Here is a 15,431-nt window from a genome sequence, read left to right as displayed (position 1 = left end):
TGTTAAATTGAATTATTGTAAAAATAGATATATTCAACAAATATACCCATCTATAATATTCAATTCAATTCTACACATTTCCGTTTGGATTCAATATTTATATCATACACAATACATTTTATTTGAAAATTTATTCCGAACTAGGGTGCATTCCGTGCGATTAAGCGTGTGAATAGTTTTCTTGTAGCGCTGCAGCGCTACTTTTATTGCAACAGCGTCTTCAAGCCCACCAATCTTGAAGCAGTTCAATAAGAATAAACAGGAGTACAGGGGGATGGCTCCATAGTTTTCGATGTCCAGGTATATTTCTCAAGAGTTTTTGATGTCTAGGTATATTTCTCTACGGCTTTCGATGGCGAGGTCAACGGCTCCATAGTTTTCGATATTTAGGTCGCTGTAGTTTATGGGGTCGAGAACAATCTCTCAATGATTACCATGTTAACACTGTTATTGTCATTGTTTTTCGATGTTTGAGAGGACGTTTCCATGTTTCATTATCTTTTTCATCTCGTATCATGTTTCATTAGGTTCCAGTATCTAGATTGACAGTTTCATGTTTATCAGTGTCCGGTGATATTTATTCACGATATTCTGGGTTCTTGAAATCTCCCCTGTTATTGAAGACCATGGAGTCTTCGATCAGGATATCGATAACCATGATGAAATATATCCAGACATCGCAAACCATTGAGTCATCGACCTCGACATCGAAAGCTACGGGGAAAATACCTAGACATCAAAAACTGTGGAGCCGTCGACCTGGACATCGAAAACTATAGAGCTATCGACCCAAACTTTGAAAACCATGGATCCATCAACCTAGACATCGCAAACCGTAGAGAAACATAGCTAGACATGGAAAATTATGGAACTGTCGACCGGGATAGCGAAAACTATGGAGAACTATACCTGGACATGAAAAACCATGGAGAAATATGCCTAGGCATCGAAAAACATGGAGAAGTATACCTAGACATTAAAAACTATAGCGCCGACGACCTGGATAACGGAAACAGTGGAAAAAAATATACCTAGACATTGAAAACCATGAAGAAATATATCTGGACATCGAAAACTATGGAGGCGCCGACTTAAATCTCGAAAACCTTGCAGTCGTCGACCTAGATATCGAAAACTATGGAGCCGTCGATCTGGACATCAAAAACCATGGAACCGTCGACCTAGACATAAAAAACCATGGAGCCTTCGACCTAGACATCGAAAACCATAGAGCTGTCGACCTAGACATCAAAAGCCGTTAAGAAATATACCTAGGGTCGAAATCTATGAAGCCGTCGATGTGAATGGCAACGACTATCATGAATCATACCTAGACATCGAAAACCATGAAGAAATATACCTAGACATCGAAAACTATGGAGAAATATACGTAGACATCGAAGACTATGGACAAATATACCTGGACATCGAAAACCATGAGGAAATATACCTAGACATCGGAAACTACGGACCCATCGACCTAGACATCGAAATTCTTGGAGCCGTCGACCTAGACATTGAGAATCGTGGAGAAATATACTTAGACATCGAAAACCATGAAGAAATATACCTAGACTTCGAAAATCTGGGAGAAATCTATCTAGACATCGAAAACCATGGAGCTGTCGACCTAGACTTCGAAAACCTGGGAGAAATCTATCTAGACATCGAAAACCATGGAGCCGTCGACCTAGAAATCGAAAACTATCAAGCCACCTACGAGAGATGGATTTTGCTTGTGCCCTTGGTGAAAAGGGGTCGAGATCGTTTCTCTACTGCGTATGCACCGACACATCATTCTAACCTCGTACGATGACGCGCGTAATTATTTTTTTCCTGCAAGTTTTGCTCATACAAAAAATAAAGAATGTACGAATGTACATTTGGCGCATTCTTCACTTAAATTCACTCCAATGCTTATCATCAACGATAAACACGAGTAAAAAAAAGCCCAATCCAACGATTTACTCGATAGCATCATACCTACTAAAAGAACATTAAACGATAGCATCACACCGACTAAAAGAACATTAAAAAAAAGATTCGGCCACAATACGTGACTCAGATTTCTTGGTAAAACGAACATGTGGTATCCTTTAATCTCTGAATGATTCGATAACATTTCGTGAAATTGACAGCTTAAATTTTGAATACAACGGGGAACTGTCACTTTCCAAATTTTTGAAGCATGAACAGATTCATGGAAATATATAGGTATACAATTTGTATTATGACACCAGAAAAAAATATATAGATATATAAAATGTATTATGGCACCAGATTTGTCACTAAAGAAAAAACAAATAAACATCAAAAATGTGTGCGAAAAAATGCAACATTTTTTGATGAAATTAAAAAATAAATAATTAATATCTTTTCAATGCGTTAAGCTACAGAGTTCGTAGAGGTCGCGATCGAAAGATAAAAAAAAATAAAAAATACGTCATCTTGCAGGATTCTTTGGAATACTGTAATTATTCAGTTATTAAAGAAATAAATTTTGAGTGTTATCGAAAACAGCTGAAAAACACTCTCGCTCCGGTAAAGACTCTCTGGAAGCGACTCGTCATACATAAATGTACTTGTCTCAGAGTCGCTACCGCGACTCTAGACTCGGCGCAATTCTTTTTCAAAAGCAGTACGATGGGACGTTACGACCTGTTTGTTATGCGAGCAGACAAACTACCGAAAACGAGCGAAGCTAAACCATTCGTATGAATTGGAAACCCTCGCTGTGGTGTGGGCTTCTGAGAAGTTCCGAGCATACCTTATTGGTGAAAAATTTGTTGTTATAACGGACTGTAACTCTGTTCGCAGTACGTTTTCGAAAAAGGATTTGATACCGAGAATCGCGCAATGGTGGCTACGATTACAGGAATTTACATTCTCGGTAGATCATCGACCGGGTACGCAGATGAGTCATGTGGATGCACTGAGCCGCGCACCGTGGGGAGAACCCAAAGAGATTGAAGAAGTGAACGGGATGACAATTCTAACAAACAGCGTAACGACTGATGATTGGTTATCAGTCGCACAGCGAGCAGATCCGAAGTTACGAGCAATCATAGAAAAATTGCTCTACGAAAACGGAAAAGACCCTGATTACGTCTTGGATAATGGCCGACTTTTCAAACGCGAGGAGAACGAAGATGGGGTTAAACTCAAGTGGGTTGTACCCGGAAAAGCGCGATGGCAAATACTCAAGAAAAATCACGATGACATTGGACACTTCGCCTTGGACAAAACGTTGGCAAAAATTAAGGAGACTTATTGGTTTCCAAGGATGCGACGATACGTGAAAGGTTTCATCGGAGCGTGTCTGCCCTGTCTACGACACAAACATCCTGCAAGCAAGCGATCGGGGAAATTGCACTCTATAGATAAGATTGGACAACCCTTTCACACGATACACATTGACCATCTCGGTCCATTTGTCAAAAGTAAACAAGGAAACAGCTATCTCGTTGTTATTGTTGATGCCTTCACAAAATACGTGATACTGCGAGCGGTCAAAAATACGAAGTCAGCGCCAGTGATTCGACTTCTAAAGGACATTATCCTCTTTTTCGGACCACCAACGCGATTAATATCCGATCAGGGGGCCGCATTTTCTAGCCGAACATTCGAGACATTCTGCAAGGAACTTGATATCATTCACGTTTTTAATTCGACAGCGACCCCAAGAGCGAACGGGCAAGTGGAGAGGTATAACCGCATGATTACTCCTGCGCTATCGAGTATGACACAATAAGATGATGATGGAAGGGATTGGGATATACACGTACGCAGCCTACAATGGGGAATCAATAACACGGTCCACAAGGTAACGTAACAAACTCCCTTTTCCTTATTATTCAACTATACACCGAGAAGTATAACTGGAGACGGACTTGAAAACGAAATCAAGAGCGAATAGTGTATGTATGAAAAACGTCAACGGGCGATTGAGCGAATCAAAAGTGATCAACTGCGTCAATGCATTCGTTACAACTCGAAAAGAGCCAAAGCTCAACAATACCTGCCCGGCGATTTGGTACTGATAGAACGAGCACCTACAGCCACCGGACAGTCACTAAAATTGGCAGAAAAATTTAAAGGGCCGTACGTTGTCACAGACTTGTTGCCACACGATCGATATCGTGTAGAAGACCTTCCCGGACTTAAGCATACACAACGATTCTATTCCAATACTGTACCCATCGACAAGATGAAGCGGTGGGATTTGTTCGAGGCCGATACCAACAGTGACGATGAAGTTGCTTCCAGCGACGAAGTTACCGAATATCAAACTGCATCGGACGAGATTCGGAACGAAGCAATTATGTCTAAAGTAACCAGGAACAATGTTGTCGAAACGAACGACATTACCAACGACAAACAAGAAGCAGATGAGACAGATTTGCCACACCCAGTTCGCAAGCAGCCTTTCCGCAATCGGAAAAAACCAAAGCGTTATGAAGATTAAAAAAAAAAGAGAGAGTGTTTATTTTGAGTTATCTTAAAGTTTCGTTTAATTTACGTATTGCGACAGCATTATGAAAAAAAAAGAAAAGAGAATGTTTATTTTGAGTTATTTAGAAGTTTTTGTTTAATTTACGTTATTGAAAAAGCATTCCATAAAGTGAAATCCTCGCTAAACAATCAAAAGCAGGACAAATCGAGGACGATTCATTTAAAGGATAGCCGAATGTTAGCGTGCGTGTGTGTGTGAGTAGCGTGGAAGAGGGGATGGTGATGTGAAAAGGAGGGGACTGAGTCCCGAGTAGTATCCTCATGGACACCGACGGGAGAACACGCGAAAATCTCATTCTTTGTTATAAACCCTTTTGAATTGAACGTTAATTTCAACTACGTGTGTACGACTACAATCTTTCTATCTTGCTTTTCTCAGCCCGCACGTCTAACACGATAATACGTAAAAGTATTAAAAGTCCGTATCTTGAGTTGAAAAATATTTTCAAAAATCAATTTCCAAAGTGAACAAAATAAGCTTTTAAAAAAATAGAAAATTTAAACAGTATCTCTTCGCATTCGAAATTTCCACTCTCGCATTGGAAAATTGAACTTGCTGAATAAATAATCTCAATTGTTGCTATTGCTTGTAAAGAAAATAAAAATTTCGTTGTATGAGAAGTCTTTTGTTTTTAAATCGATGAATCGAACTCGCCGAAAAATAATCTAAATCGTAATCATTGCTTGGAGCCAAGAATCAGAAGCTTTCGATTAATGCCTTCAGTGGTTGGTATTACCAATCGTGTATCGTTATTTGTTGAGATTGATCAGAGTTCTGACGGTTCCTGGACCGCTGTTGAGTTGCAAAAACGAAACAAAAACTTGGCATGCATGCATGGTTAAGTAAAAAGGCGGGGCGAAGAAATATCTCGTTATTGTTATCAACAGCCGTAACATGCACGCGAGAAGTAGCAACATGACGTCATACATTGAAAAAGAAATCATCGTTGATCGTGCCGCATTTCTTCATTATGGAATTTTACATCCATTCGTCATCCCGCGATCCTTTCCTACTCTATACCTTTTAGACCGAGGATCATCCTGTCCATTCATCATACATCTTAATATACTGTAATGATACATGTTACACACACACGGCAAGCATTCGTGTGCGTGAGAACAGCCGAGTCCGACTCCCCACCACGGCGAGGGAAATCCCGTGCCACGTGCCTCGCCGCACCGCGGAGCGGATGTGGCGGCTCGGTCGCCTCAGCCACAAAAGACTGACGCGCCTCTACAGGGGACGAGAACAAACAGGGGAGTTAGAACGACGGAGAAAAACCCTCGCTTCCCCCACAGCTGCGGTGACTCAAGAACTGTGATTTTAGACTCTAAGAGATAGACTACGTTACTTTCTCTCGGCCATGCGCCTATCTTTTTCTCTTTCTCTCAAAAAGTTTGTGTGAAAGTTTAAAAACCAAAAATAAACGTGTCATCGAAACCCTCACTCTCTAATAACACATTTCTTACATCCGCAACCTCCACACGGACACTATATAAGGCGACACCTCCGTGGCCAAATACCTATCATTTTATCCAAATCCTTCATCCTGAATTAATCTCAGCGTGTCTCCTGGCATAGCGTCCAGCCATCACAATACTTCCCCGGATCTCAATAGCAAGTGTCTCTCGGCATAGCGACTGACTATCACTGACCACAGAAATCACAAGTCCGTGGTGACACCCACACCACTAATGTTATAGATACTCTGCAAAGCCCATACCAATTTAAATTACAAGTTCTCGGTATAGCCCATACCACCATGGTAAAAATCCCACTCAGATAAACATCGCCCTCATAAAACAACAAGTATCCGCACTTTCAGGACACCCTATAGAAAATTAAATTCAGGACTCACTCGTCGAAAGTCTTTCGGCATCGCGACCGACTATTCTTCGAGAAGTAATTCCAAAACATTCCTCTTTTATTTGTGTCTCTCCGCATTGCTGCGGACTATCACATCATAAAAGGAATTCCCGAGTTATAAATAGACCTAATTCTACAAAATCATCATCCCAGCCTTCCCCAGCCGATGATGAAAACATAGTCCGGCGCGCGTCTGATGTAAACAGAGCCAAGTTGGACACCTAAGGCTGCCTCCTATCCCTATCTCTCTCTATCGCACCCGATCTCCTAAGCAGCTGAGCCGGTCAGTGAACCCGTCTCAGCATAAATAAACAGAAATAAGAAATCACAGTACCCGTATTACCCACGTAAGTAAGTAAGGTGCAAAGAGTTACTTATTTCGTCTCAATACATTTATCTTTCAAGCCACCGACCCAGTTCATCCCAAACGTTCAACGTTTTTCTCAATCTCTCTCTTCCAGTCGATCAAAGTATACATTGTTATCGTGTTTCCACATCAAACGACCATCCTGTTTGCGTAGCTTATTCTAAGTTCTTCTAAATGATATAAATTCGATATCTTCCCGAGTTTTTTTACTTAACCATGCACGCCAAATTTTTGTTTCGCTTTTGCAACTCAACAGCGGTCCAGGAATCGTCAGAACTCTGATCAATCGCAACAAATAACGATACACGGCCGGTAATACCAACAAGAGGTCGCAATCGATAGAAAAAAATAAATAAAAAATACGTTAACTTGAAATATCCTATGAAATTCTGTGATTATATTTTTATTGAAGAAAGAAATTTTCGAAACAAGTAGAAAAGCGATAGCTCCTGTAAAGAGTCTCTGGCAGCGACGTCATAAATGTACTTGTCTTTGAGTCATTACCGCGACTCTAGACCACTGAAGGCATTAATCGAAAGCTTCTGATTCTTGGCTCCAATCAATGATTACGATTTAGATTATTTTTCGGCGAGTTCGATTCATCAATTTAAAAACTAAAGACTTCTCATACAACGAAATTTTTATTTTCTTTACAAGCAATAGCAACGATTTAAATTATTTATTCAGCAAGTTCAATTCTCCAATGCGAGAGTGGAAATTTCAAATGCGAAGAGACACTTTTTAAATTTTCCATTCCTTTTAAAAGCTTTTTTTTGTTCACTTTGGAAATTGATTTTTGAAAATATTTTTTAACTCAAAATACAGACTTTTAATACTTGACGTTACTTTTACTTTTTCAAAGTTTTAACTGTATAGTTCTCTCGCCAGGTATGCTACTACGAGTGTGAGAGAGAGAGGGAACGAATCTTCGCGCGCTGTCTCTCCCGCTCGATTGGGCGCGAGTAGAGGAGATAGCGTGTTACTTAAGTCTTACTGACTCCAAACGGCTAGAGCGTACCGAAGTACTCGATTTTAATCGCTTAAATCATCATATCTCGGGATGGAATGAACGGATTTACTTGCAATAACAAAGATCAATTATTTGAAGAGAAAAATCGAAAAAAAATCATCACCAATTTTCAGATTTTTAACTACAATGGTTTGTCCGTGAGAACGGTTCGAAAAATGTTATGACGTCATAAATCGACATATTCGCATATATAAGAGTGCGGCAGGGCTCGCGCTGGCTTTTATTTTACACTCCCGTTTTTTCTTTTAATACTCTGCGTCGAGTCGCTACCGCGTCTCTTGATTTCGTGCTTATATGAGTTTTAAAAACACCGGAGGATACGATTGACGGCCAGGGAAAGGCTGAGGTCACAAAATTACTTCTCGGGGTGATCAGGCAATCATTCGACATGTTCGACAAGAACCATTTGAAAAACCACTGACATGTATTAGAGACAAACATTTCATATACCAGATAGTCATTCATCGTTTCTATGAAGCTGGGTTGCGAAGAAGACATCCCGTTCACGTACTGATACTAACAGCCAGACATCACCGAGCTCGTTTAGCATACGTTAACGAACATAAGCGGTGGGGTCTTAGTTTAGTACTACCAGGAGATAAAGTTAGAGGATGTTTATTTTTATGCATGACAATGCTTCAAGTGTATGGAAACTAGAACAAACACCGAAATTTTGTTGTCTCTCGTTGTTTTTTAAATTTGGGCGATATTTGATGTAAAATTGTAGAAAAAGTCGACGAAAAGTCGTCCTGTTCATTCTGATAGTATTTGTGCCATTTTCAGACTCTGTAATCGTGTTTCTTTAATTGTTTTAAAACTTTGATTGCTCGGGGCAGAAAAACGGTTCACTCAATCAAATTCATAGGGTTATTGTTGATACATCGAAGTATAAAATTTATGCTCCATTCGAGTGTTTCTATTTACATGTATAAATTAGCAGCAGATATTTTGAACAACTGTAAAAAACCATTTTTCCATTTTTTTTCAAATGAATATCAAGTATGGAATAGAAATTTTGTCAAAAATACACACTATATAAAGGTGTGTTTATTCAAGGGTTCAACACCGTCCCCGGAATCATTGCGATAATTTTTCGCCGAAATACCGATGATTGAATACATTTTTTTTTTTTTTCATTCAACCATGGGTATCTCCGAAAAATAATTCGTACGAAGACATCCAAAAAACAGAATTGAAGATAAATGAGCAACTCACTCGATGCTTGCACTGATTGGAGTTGAAAAAAACTTCCAAGTCCTGTACACAATCGTAAAGGAAAAAAAAATGGCAAACTTTTTCTCTTGAGGTATTTCATGAAATTCCCCAGCAACTGTAATCTGTGAGTCCAAAATGGCCCAAGGTCTTTAAAGTTAAAGGAAATAGCTTTCAGGTAGATAGGTGAATATTCGTTATCCAAGATTACACGATAATAAAGACGATGATGTAGGCAAAACTGAATATGTACTGGATAGATTTGGAAATTAGGGCGCTAGTTACCATGTAGCTTATTCGCAAATTAATTATTCAATATCGACTCTTCTCTGACACTTATGACTCCGGCACATGAAAGTTGACACACACGAAAAGTTGACATCAATTGGACATTTTGGTCATATTTTTTCGTTCGTTTGCTTCGCCATATTTTTTTGTCAGTTTTTACAAAACGACCATTTTTATCCGATAAACTTTTTTATCGTTCATTTTTTCAGTTTCCTCCACTGCAATATTATACTTTGGACAATAAAGGTGCCTGTCCACGTGAGAGTAAAGTCGCTCTCGAGAGTAGTACTCGCCAGTGGACACGCTGCCGAGAGTAACTGCAGTCGTGAGAGTACCCGCGAGGGCAACTTTCAGAATTTGCTCTCACGTGGACAAGCACTTTAAGCACTCTTCATAACAACTTATGAAATTTGTAAACAAACTAATAGCGTGATATCACAGCAACGGCAGCTGTTGCTCCACACTAATTGAAATGAATGTTTTTTTTTTTAATAATAAAATTGTAGAAAACTGTTGGTTCTCTACCGATATTTCTAAAATAATAAAATTATTATTTCAAAGTAAATTTCGTTTTTCGGAATTTTCGAAAAATATAGTTGGTGCAACGATCACGTAGCCTTTACCCATCTACCTTAACCCCTTTGATGCACGGTGGATTGTGGAAACGTGAAAAGGTGGGATTTCACAATCCCACCATGTTTCAAAGGATTAAAATGCTTTTTTATTGATCGTGATAAGACTATTTTTCACTAAGATATAGCCTTTTAAAAGTTGGAAAATTTCTTGTTCCTTTCATTGTTTCCAGTAGTGTATAAAATCACCTATCTGCTCGCACAGCCAGGTAAGAACGGTTTTGTGATTGATCGCTATATCCGTGAACAAGAGTAAACAGGAATAAATCATTAATTATGTCGATTACCGCATTATCGTTTATCGGTTTATCGCATAAGACAACATATCGATAACTTCGGAATAGCACAGTCATAGAAAAACGCTTTTATATTAAAAAATGAATACCAAGTCCTTCCCGACATCTGATACAAAGATAGCTATCAACATTTAAAGATCATAGATGACGATTCTCACGAGATCCCAATCATCGATATAAATTATTAGTAGTTAGTTGAAATAAAATGAAATTGTTATATTACGATTAGGCAAATTGAATTGAAAATTAGGTTAATTAGTAAGTATTTATGAACAATACAAAACGTTAAATCTCGCAAAAAATAGAAAAGAATTTACAACGAATGAACGATTTTTCAACAATAATAATTAGTGTCCTCCATCTCATTTTTTCTTGAGCATAATGAAAAACGTTTTTTGTTATTCAGCGAAGTCATGCAGGTAGGCGAAAAGTCAATACATAAATTTCAAAAACGACTAAAAATGAATCATTTACATAAAACACAAAGAGTGGACCCTAGATAATTATTTGCAACGATGTTTTAATCGACACAAGGAATTTGTACGTCCCTTTATATACGAAAAATAGATTTCAAATGATTTATATATGGATGCGAAGTGGTACACTATCGGATTTGTTATCAGCCTCCAGCTCCTGTTTTATAGCATTTAATGTATGGTAAATGACTTTGAAAGTAGGTCTGTCGCTAGGCCGTCGATTCCAACATAATTTCATTAGTTCATAAATTGATGGAGGTGTATTATCAGGACATTGGAGAACGTTACCTTCTTTGATATATTTAACAACTTCTTCATGAGTCATGCCGTAATATGGTTGCAAAGCAAAGCTAAATATTTCCCATAAACACACCGCGAAAGCCCACACGTCTGACTCTATCGTGTATTTATTGTAAAGAATACTTTCCAAGGGCATCCATCTTACTGGAATGGCGTCCTGTTCATCGCCTTTGTAATAGTCTTGGAGATAAATTTTTTGTGATAAACCAAAATCTGCTATTTTAACAACCATTTGATCATTTATCAGACAATTTCTCGTAGCAAGATCGCGATGAACAAATTTTCTGTCCGACAAATAGACCATACCAGAAGCAACTTGACAAGCTATGTTTATTAGATCCATATGTGTCAATCGCGATTCTGACACATTACTATCTTTATCCATACTGCGGACAACATAGTTTCCGGGCGAGCAGGACCGTAAAAATTCGTTCAAATCACCCCGTCCCATATACTCGAACAGGAGACACATTGGACGACCCAAAGCACAGACTCCCAACAGTTTCACAATGTTTGGATCGTCAAATTCCGCGAGAAGACATGCCTCGCGCTCGAAATCTACGAGAAGATCCTCCGTCGCTTCTTCTTTCAACATTTTCACAGCCACGTTGGTAAACTCCTCTCCTGGCACGAGACCTGGCGCTTTCGCTTGAAATACACGACCGAACGCTCCTTGACCTAAGTCTCTGACATATATTATGTTATTTCGAGGAAACTCCAGCATTTCCAATTTGGGATTCAACTGTGCAGCCGTTTTATGGTATGCATCGTTATTTGGTAGCTTGTCCAGGTCGATATTGAGTTCCTAGAAATAATATTTCGTTATGTGTTTAATATGGAACACAGAGCAGTTTCAATAATTATTCGTAATTTTGCTTTGTTCAATGTAAATTACCCGATCGTGTGTGGGATTATATCCTTGATGACGCTTGCTCATTCTTTGGCTAAAAAATACTGACAACAGTGACCCTAATATGACGAAAAAACCAAAAGCCGATAGGATCATTATGAATGTTGGCGTGAAAAAAGTGTCCATGCTAAAATTCTTTGGATCAATTTTTACTGCCGTATCAGTCGAATTATCTAGAATAAAAAATGTTTACGTTAAGCATACACATTTTAGCAACCCTAAACATTATTGACAATAAAAATTTCGATGTTGTTCAGCTGATGATTTATTTCAATAAATAAAAAGTGACGGGAAATTGTACATAACTCTTGATTAACAAAATGTTTTGAAAAACTCACTACATATTGGAATATCACAATGTTGCCATCGCACACGTGGATCCATGGTAAAACACCAAGGCATTGGTTCGTCTCCTCCAGCATTTCGACAGTAATTTTCGCCTTCTCGAATTTGCCGAAAGACGTTCGGTGGTTTGTCATGACTGTGGGGAAATTGAGCGTTCCATGATTGGCAATCATATCCATTCTTTGTTTGATTCATCTTTCCCATGTAGAAACGTCCATTTTCTCTGATACAGTCGACTGAAAAAATTCAATATTTCACTTAATAAAACGAAATTTTTTATATGCTCGGGAAAGGTAAATAAAACAGGATTTTATTTACAAGTAATCAACGTTTCATTGACATCAGTCAAGTGAATATGAGAACAAGTCATATTTTCTTCATTGACTTGTGGCAATTCATCACAATCTGGTAGTCTAAAATGACCACGAGATCGTATATAAATTCCTCTTTGCTTGTTGTCTTCGATGAGAGCCCAATCATTGAAACAAAATTCGTGACGAACCGCCATGCAATCTTCATAGCAAAGTGGTAGTTTTACAAGCCCATCGCACAGTGGAAACGCATACATGCAGAGGATTTTCTGGAATGTTGCAGAACACATTTTATCTTGTGTAAGCAGAAAAACTGCATTACAAAAGATGTCCAGTCATTTTTTCAAATTTATTTGCTGTATTGACCCCAAAAAAAGATAATTTATTATAAAGGTTCAAACTTTAAAATTGAAATAGTAAAAAACTGTGAAAACAAATAAAAAATTAGATAACGAAGGTTTTATAGTATAATAATGATTCCAACCCCCAAATTTATACCTCTGCTGCAGACCGACATGGTTCTTTAAGTTTTTGAATAAGATCTTCCCACAGATCGGTGGTAATGCGTTCATTCAGCCAACCATTAAGATTATCAGTAGTATTATGGTACCAGACTTTGCCAATTCCAGTAAGATACTTTTTACATATTTGTCCATTATAAACATCGCAGTATCCTTCTGAAACTGATCCTTCAACAGTGAAGTATGAAAAATTAGATAAAAAAAACTTTGAAAGTGAAATTAATCAACAGTTCAATTTTTAAGGGACTTTTAAGACAATGATCAATAAATTTCATTTAACAATGAAGTTTGCAACATTGGAGTCCAACGAAGTGATCTAAAAAATCTCTCCAATAATTCCAGTAATTCTCCAATACTGTTCCTTACCGAATTTGCACTTTAGTGGTTTTTTAACCTACACCGATGCTTTGTGAAATAAAAAATTGGTGAATTACGAATGTTTTTTTTGTTCATTTCGTTGCACTCCCACATTGCAAACTTCAGCGTCGTAACTTCATGATATATATTGGAATAAGAAATTGTGGACATCACAGTACTGAATTCATATTATTGTCAAAAAAGAAAGATTTTAAGAAACTTTGGAATTTTATTCAATGTAAAGCTTGACCAAGGGCTGTGAATGTTAAAGGCGTTCAAAGTGTTTGTTAAGCTCAAACGCGTTTGACTTAGAATGAATATGCTGAAATGCACCTGTCTCAACACTTGTGAGCATTCACCGCACCAAGTTGAATGGTAAGTAATGCTTTCCACACTGTTAGACATGTCCTAAATTATACTTCTACTCAATTTTTCAAATTGGCGTATCTATTTTGTCAACACCATTAGAAATTTGTTGGCCCATAGGATTGAATAATAAACAAATCTTGGAAAAAATAAATAAATTCACCATTGTCAAAGCTGAATATATAAATATTTTCCAGAAATTAAAGTCATCTCCAATCAATCCGTAGATTAGATCAAAATTTAGATCTAGCTCTTATAAAACTTCTAGTATATTATTTGCAGTGTCTTGTGAACCCAGTTGGTATTGGCGTATCCAACAGTGTTAAATATATTAGATTTTCATGCAATTTATTTATGACCGAAATGAATAAAATGACTTACGAGTTGGATATGCGTCGTTAATTAAATAAGTGATAACGACGAAAGTAATCCAAAGAATCATGTTACAATTAATCACTCTGTACTAGTATACCATATCCCAATTAATATTCGAAGGTGTACTCTTAATGCACAAAACAAGCATTATTTTTAGATTTTGTAATTAGAGCCGAAAAGATTTCCGTCAGAAAAGTATAAAAAACATTGTAAATTGATTGAGCGTTTGTTCGTGGCACAAAACCCGAATAGCGGTAGCAGCATGAGGTAAATATCTACAACGGTATCAACTATATAATCAGATATAAATATTCCGACATTTTGCTAAATACAATCAACTGTAAGATAGATGGAAGAATTTCACTCAGAAATGCCGTGAACAAAGCGTCAGTTTGTTTTGTGTTGAAAATCTAATGATTTCAAGGTTAGCGGATCTTCTTGTTCTTCAACTTTTTAGCTAGTCTCCCATCTGTGAGTTTGGCGTGAGACTAGCTTGGCCACTGGAGTGACTCCGCTTCGGCCCCACGGTCTTATACATAGTTCTGTATATTTAGCAGATGAAAATGATGAAACTCTTATTTTCTTATTCAAATAATTATCGAATTGTTTTCGCAAGTTTTCGAAGTTATTGAAATAGTTTTCGAAAGAATAGTTGATGAATCATTAATAAAAGTTAATTGGTGTATAGTTGGCAGGTCTTAGCTCGAAAAATCGTTTTTTTTTTTTAAACGATCAGAAATCATTTAGGAACAAACATTAGTAAAATTAAAGATGTTTACAGAGGGATTATTTCATCGTTATAAAAGAATCATCAATCTATCATACTGCGATCAAAGAGCTGTATATCTCGAGAGAAGATCTTCCTAGGGATTTTCAGGGTTATACACACTTACACAGCTACATATTGCTTAACGCGGGTGGATGAAGCGGGTGGGAGGAAGAGTATGCGATGGTCATAACCTACAAACATATCAATTAATCGGTTAATTATTATAATCTAATTGTTAATCTTATGTTGAATTTATCCATTTTAGCATATCTTTTAGTGAATGGTTCGAACAGTGGTGTTACGTTTGCAATTTGATTCGACCAGCGGCTGAGTACTGTATTAAATCATGCGTTTCTTCTGCTCTATAAGCAGGGCAACATCGAAGTGCCTTCAGAGACTCCGACAAAATGTGATGACTTATCGATATGTTGTTGTGACCGTTGTGACGTATCAGAAGTCTGTTATATGTGCGTGTATACAAAGAAGCGTCGGGTGTC

The 15,431-nt window shown here is 37.7% G+C and overlaps 1 protein-coding gene across 2 annotated transcripts; it reads right to left on the bottom strand.

Moving 5' to 3' along the window:
- Window positions 1-7,368: 7,368 nt before the first annotated feature.
- On the bottom strand, window positions 7,369-14,675 carry Nrk (Neurospecific receptor kinase). 2 transcript variants are annotated; one of them, XM_043428206.1, is made up of 6 exons: window positions 14,172-14,675; window positions 13,045-13,235; window positions 12,554-12,815; window positions 12,229-12,471; window positions 11,876-12,063; window positions 7,369-11,785 (listed from the first exon to the last, which is right to left on the bottom strand). In XM_043428206.1, the coding sequence occupies exons 1-6, from the start codon at window positions 14,230-14,232 to the stop codon at window positions 10,784-10,786; spliced, it is 1,947 nt and encodes a 648-aa protein (XP_043284141.1). In that variant the 5' UTR covers window positions 14,233-14,675; the 3' UTR covers window positions 7,369-10,783. The 2 variants fall into 2 exon arrangements, with proteins under 2 accessions (XP_043284141.1, XP_043284143.1); XM_043428208.1 differs by lacking the exon at window positions 14,172-14,675 and adding an exon at window positions 13,758-14,153.
- Window positions 14,676-15,431: the final 756 nt, after the last annotated feature.

This window comes from Venturia canescens, chromosome 9 (assembly GCF_019457755.1).
Source record: "Venturia canescens isolate UGA chromosome 9, ASM1945775v1, whole genome shotgun sequence".
NCBI lineage: Eukaryota > Metazoa > Arthropoda > Insecta > Hymenoptera > Ichneumonidae > Venturia > Venturia canescens.
This window is presented reverse-complemented; position numbering and strand designations above follow the sequence as displayed.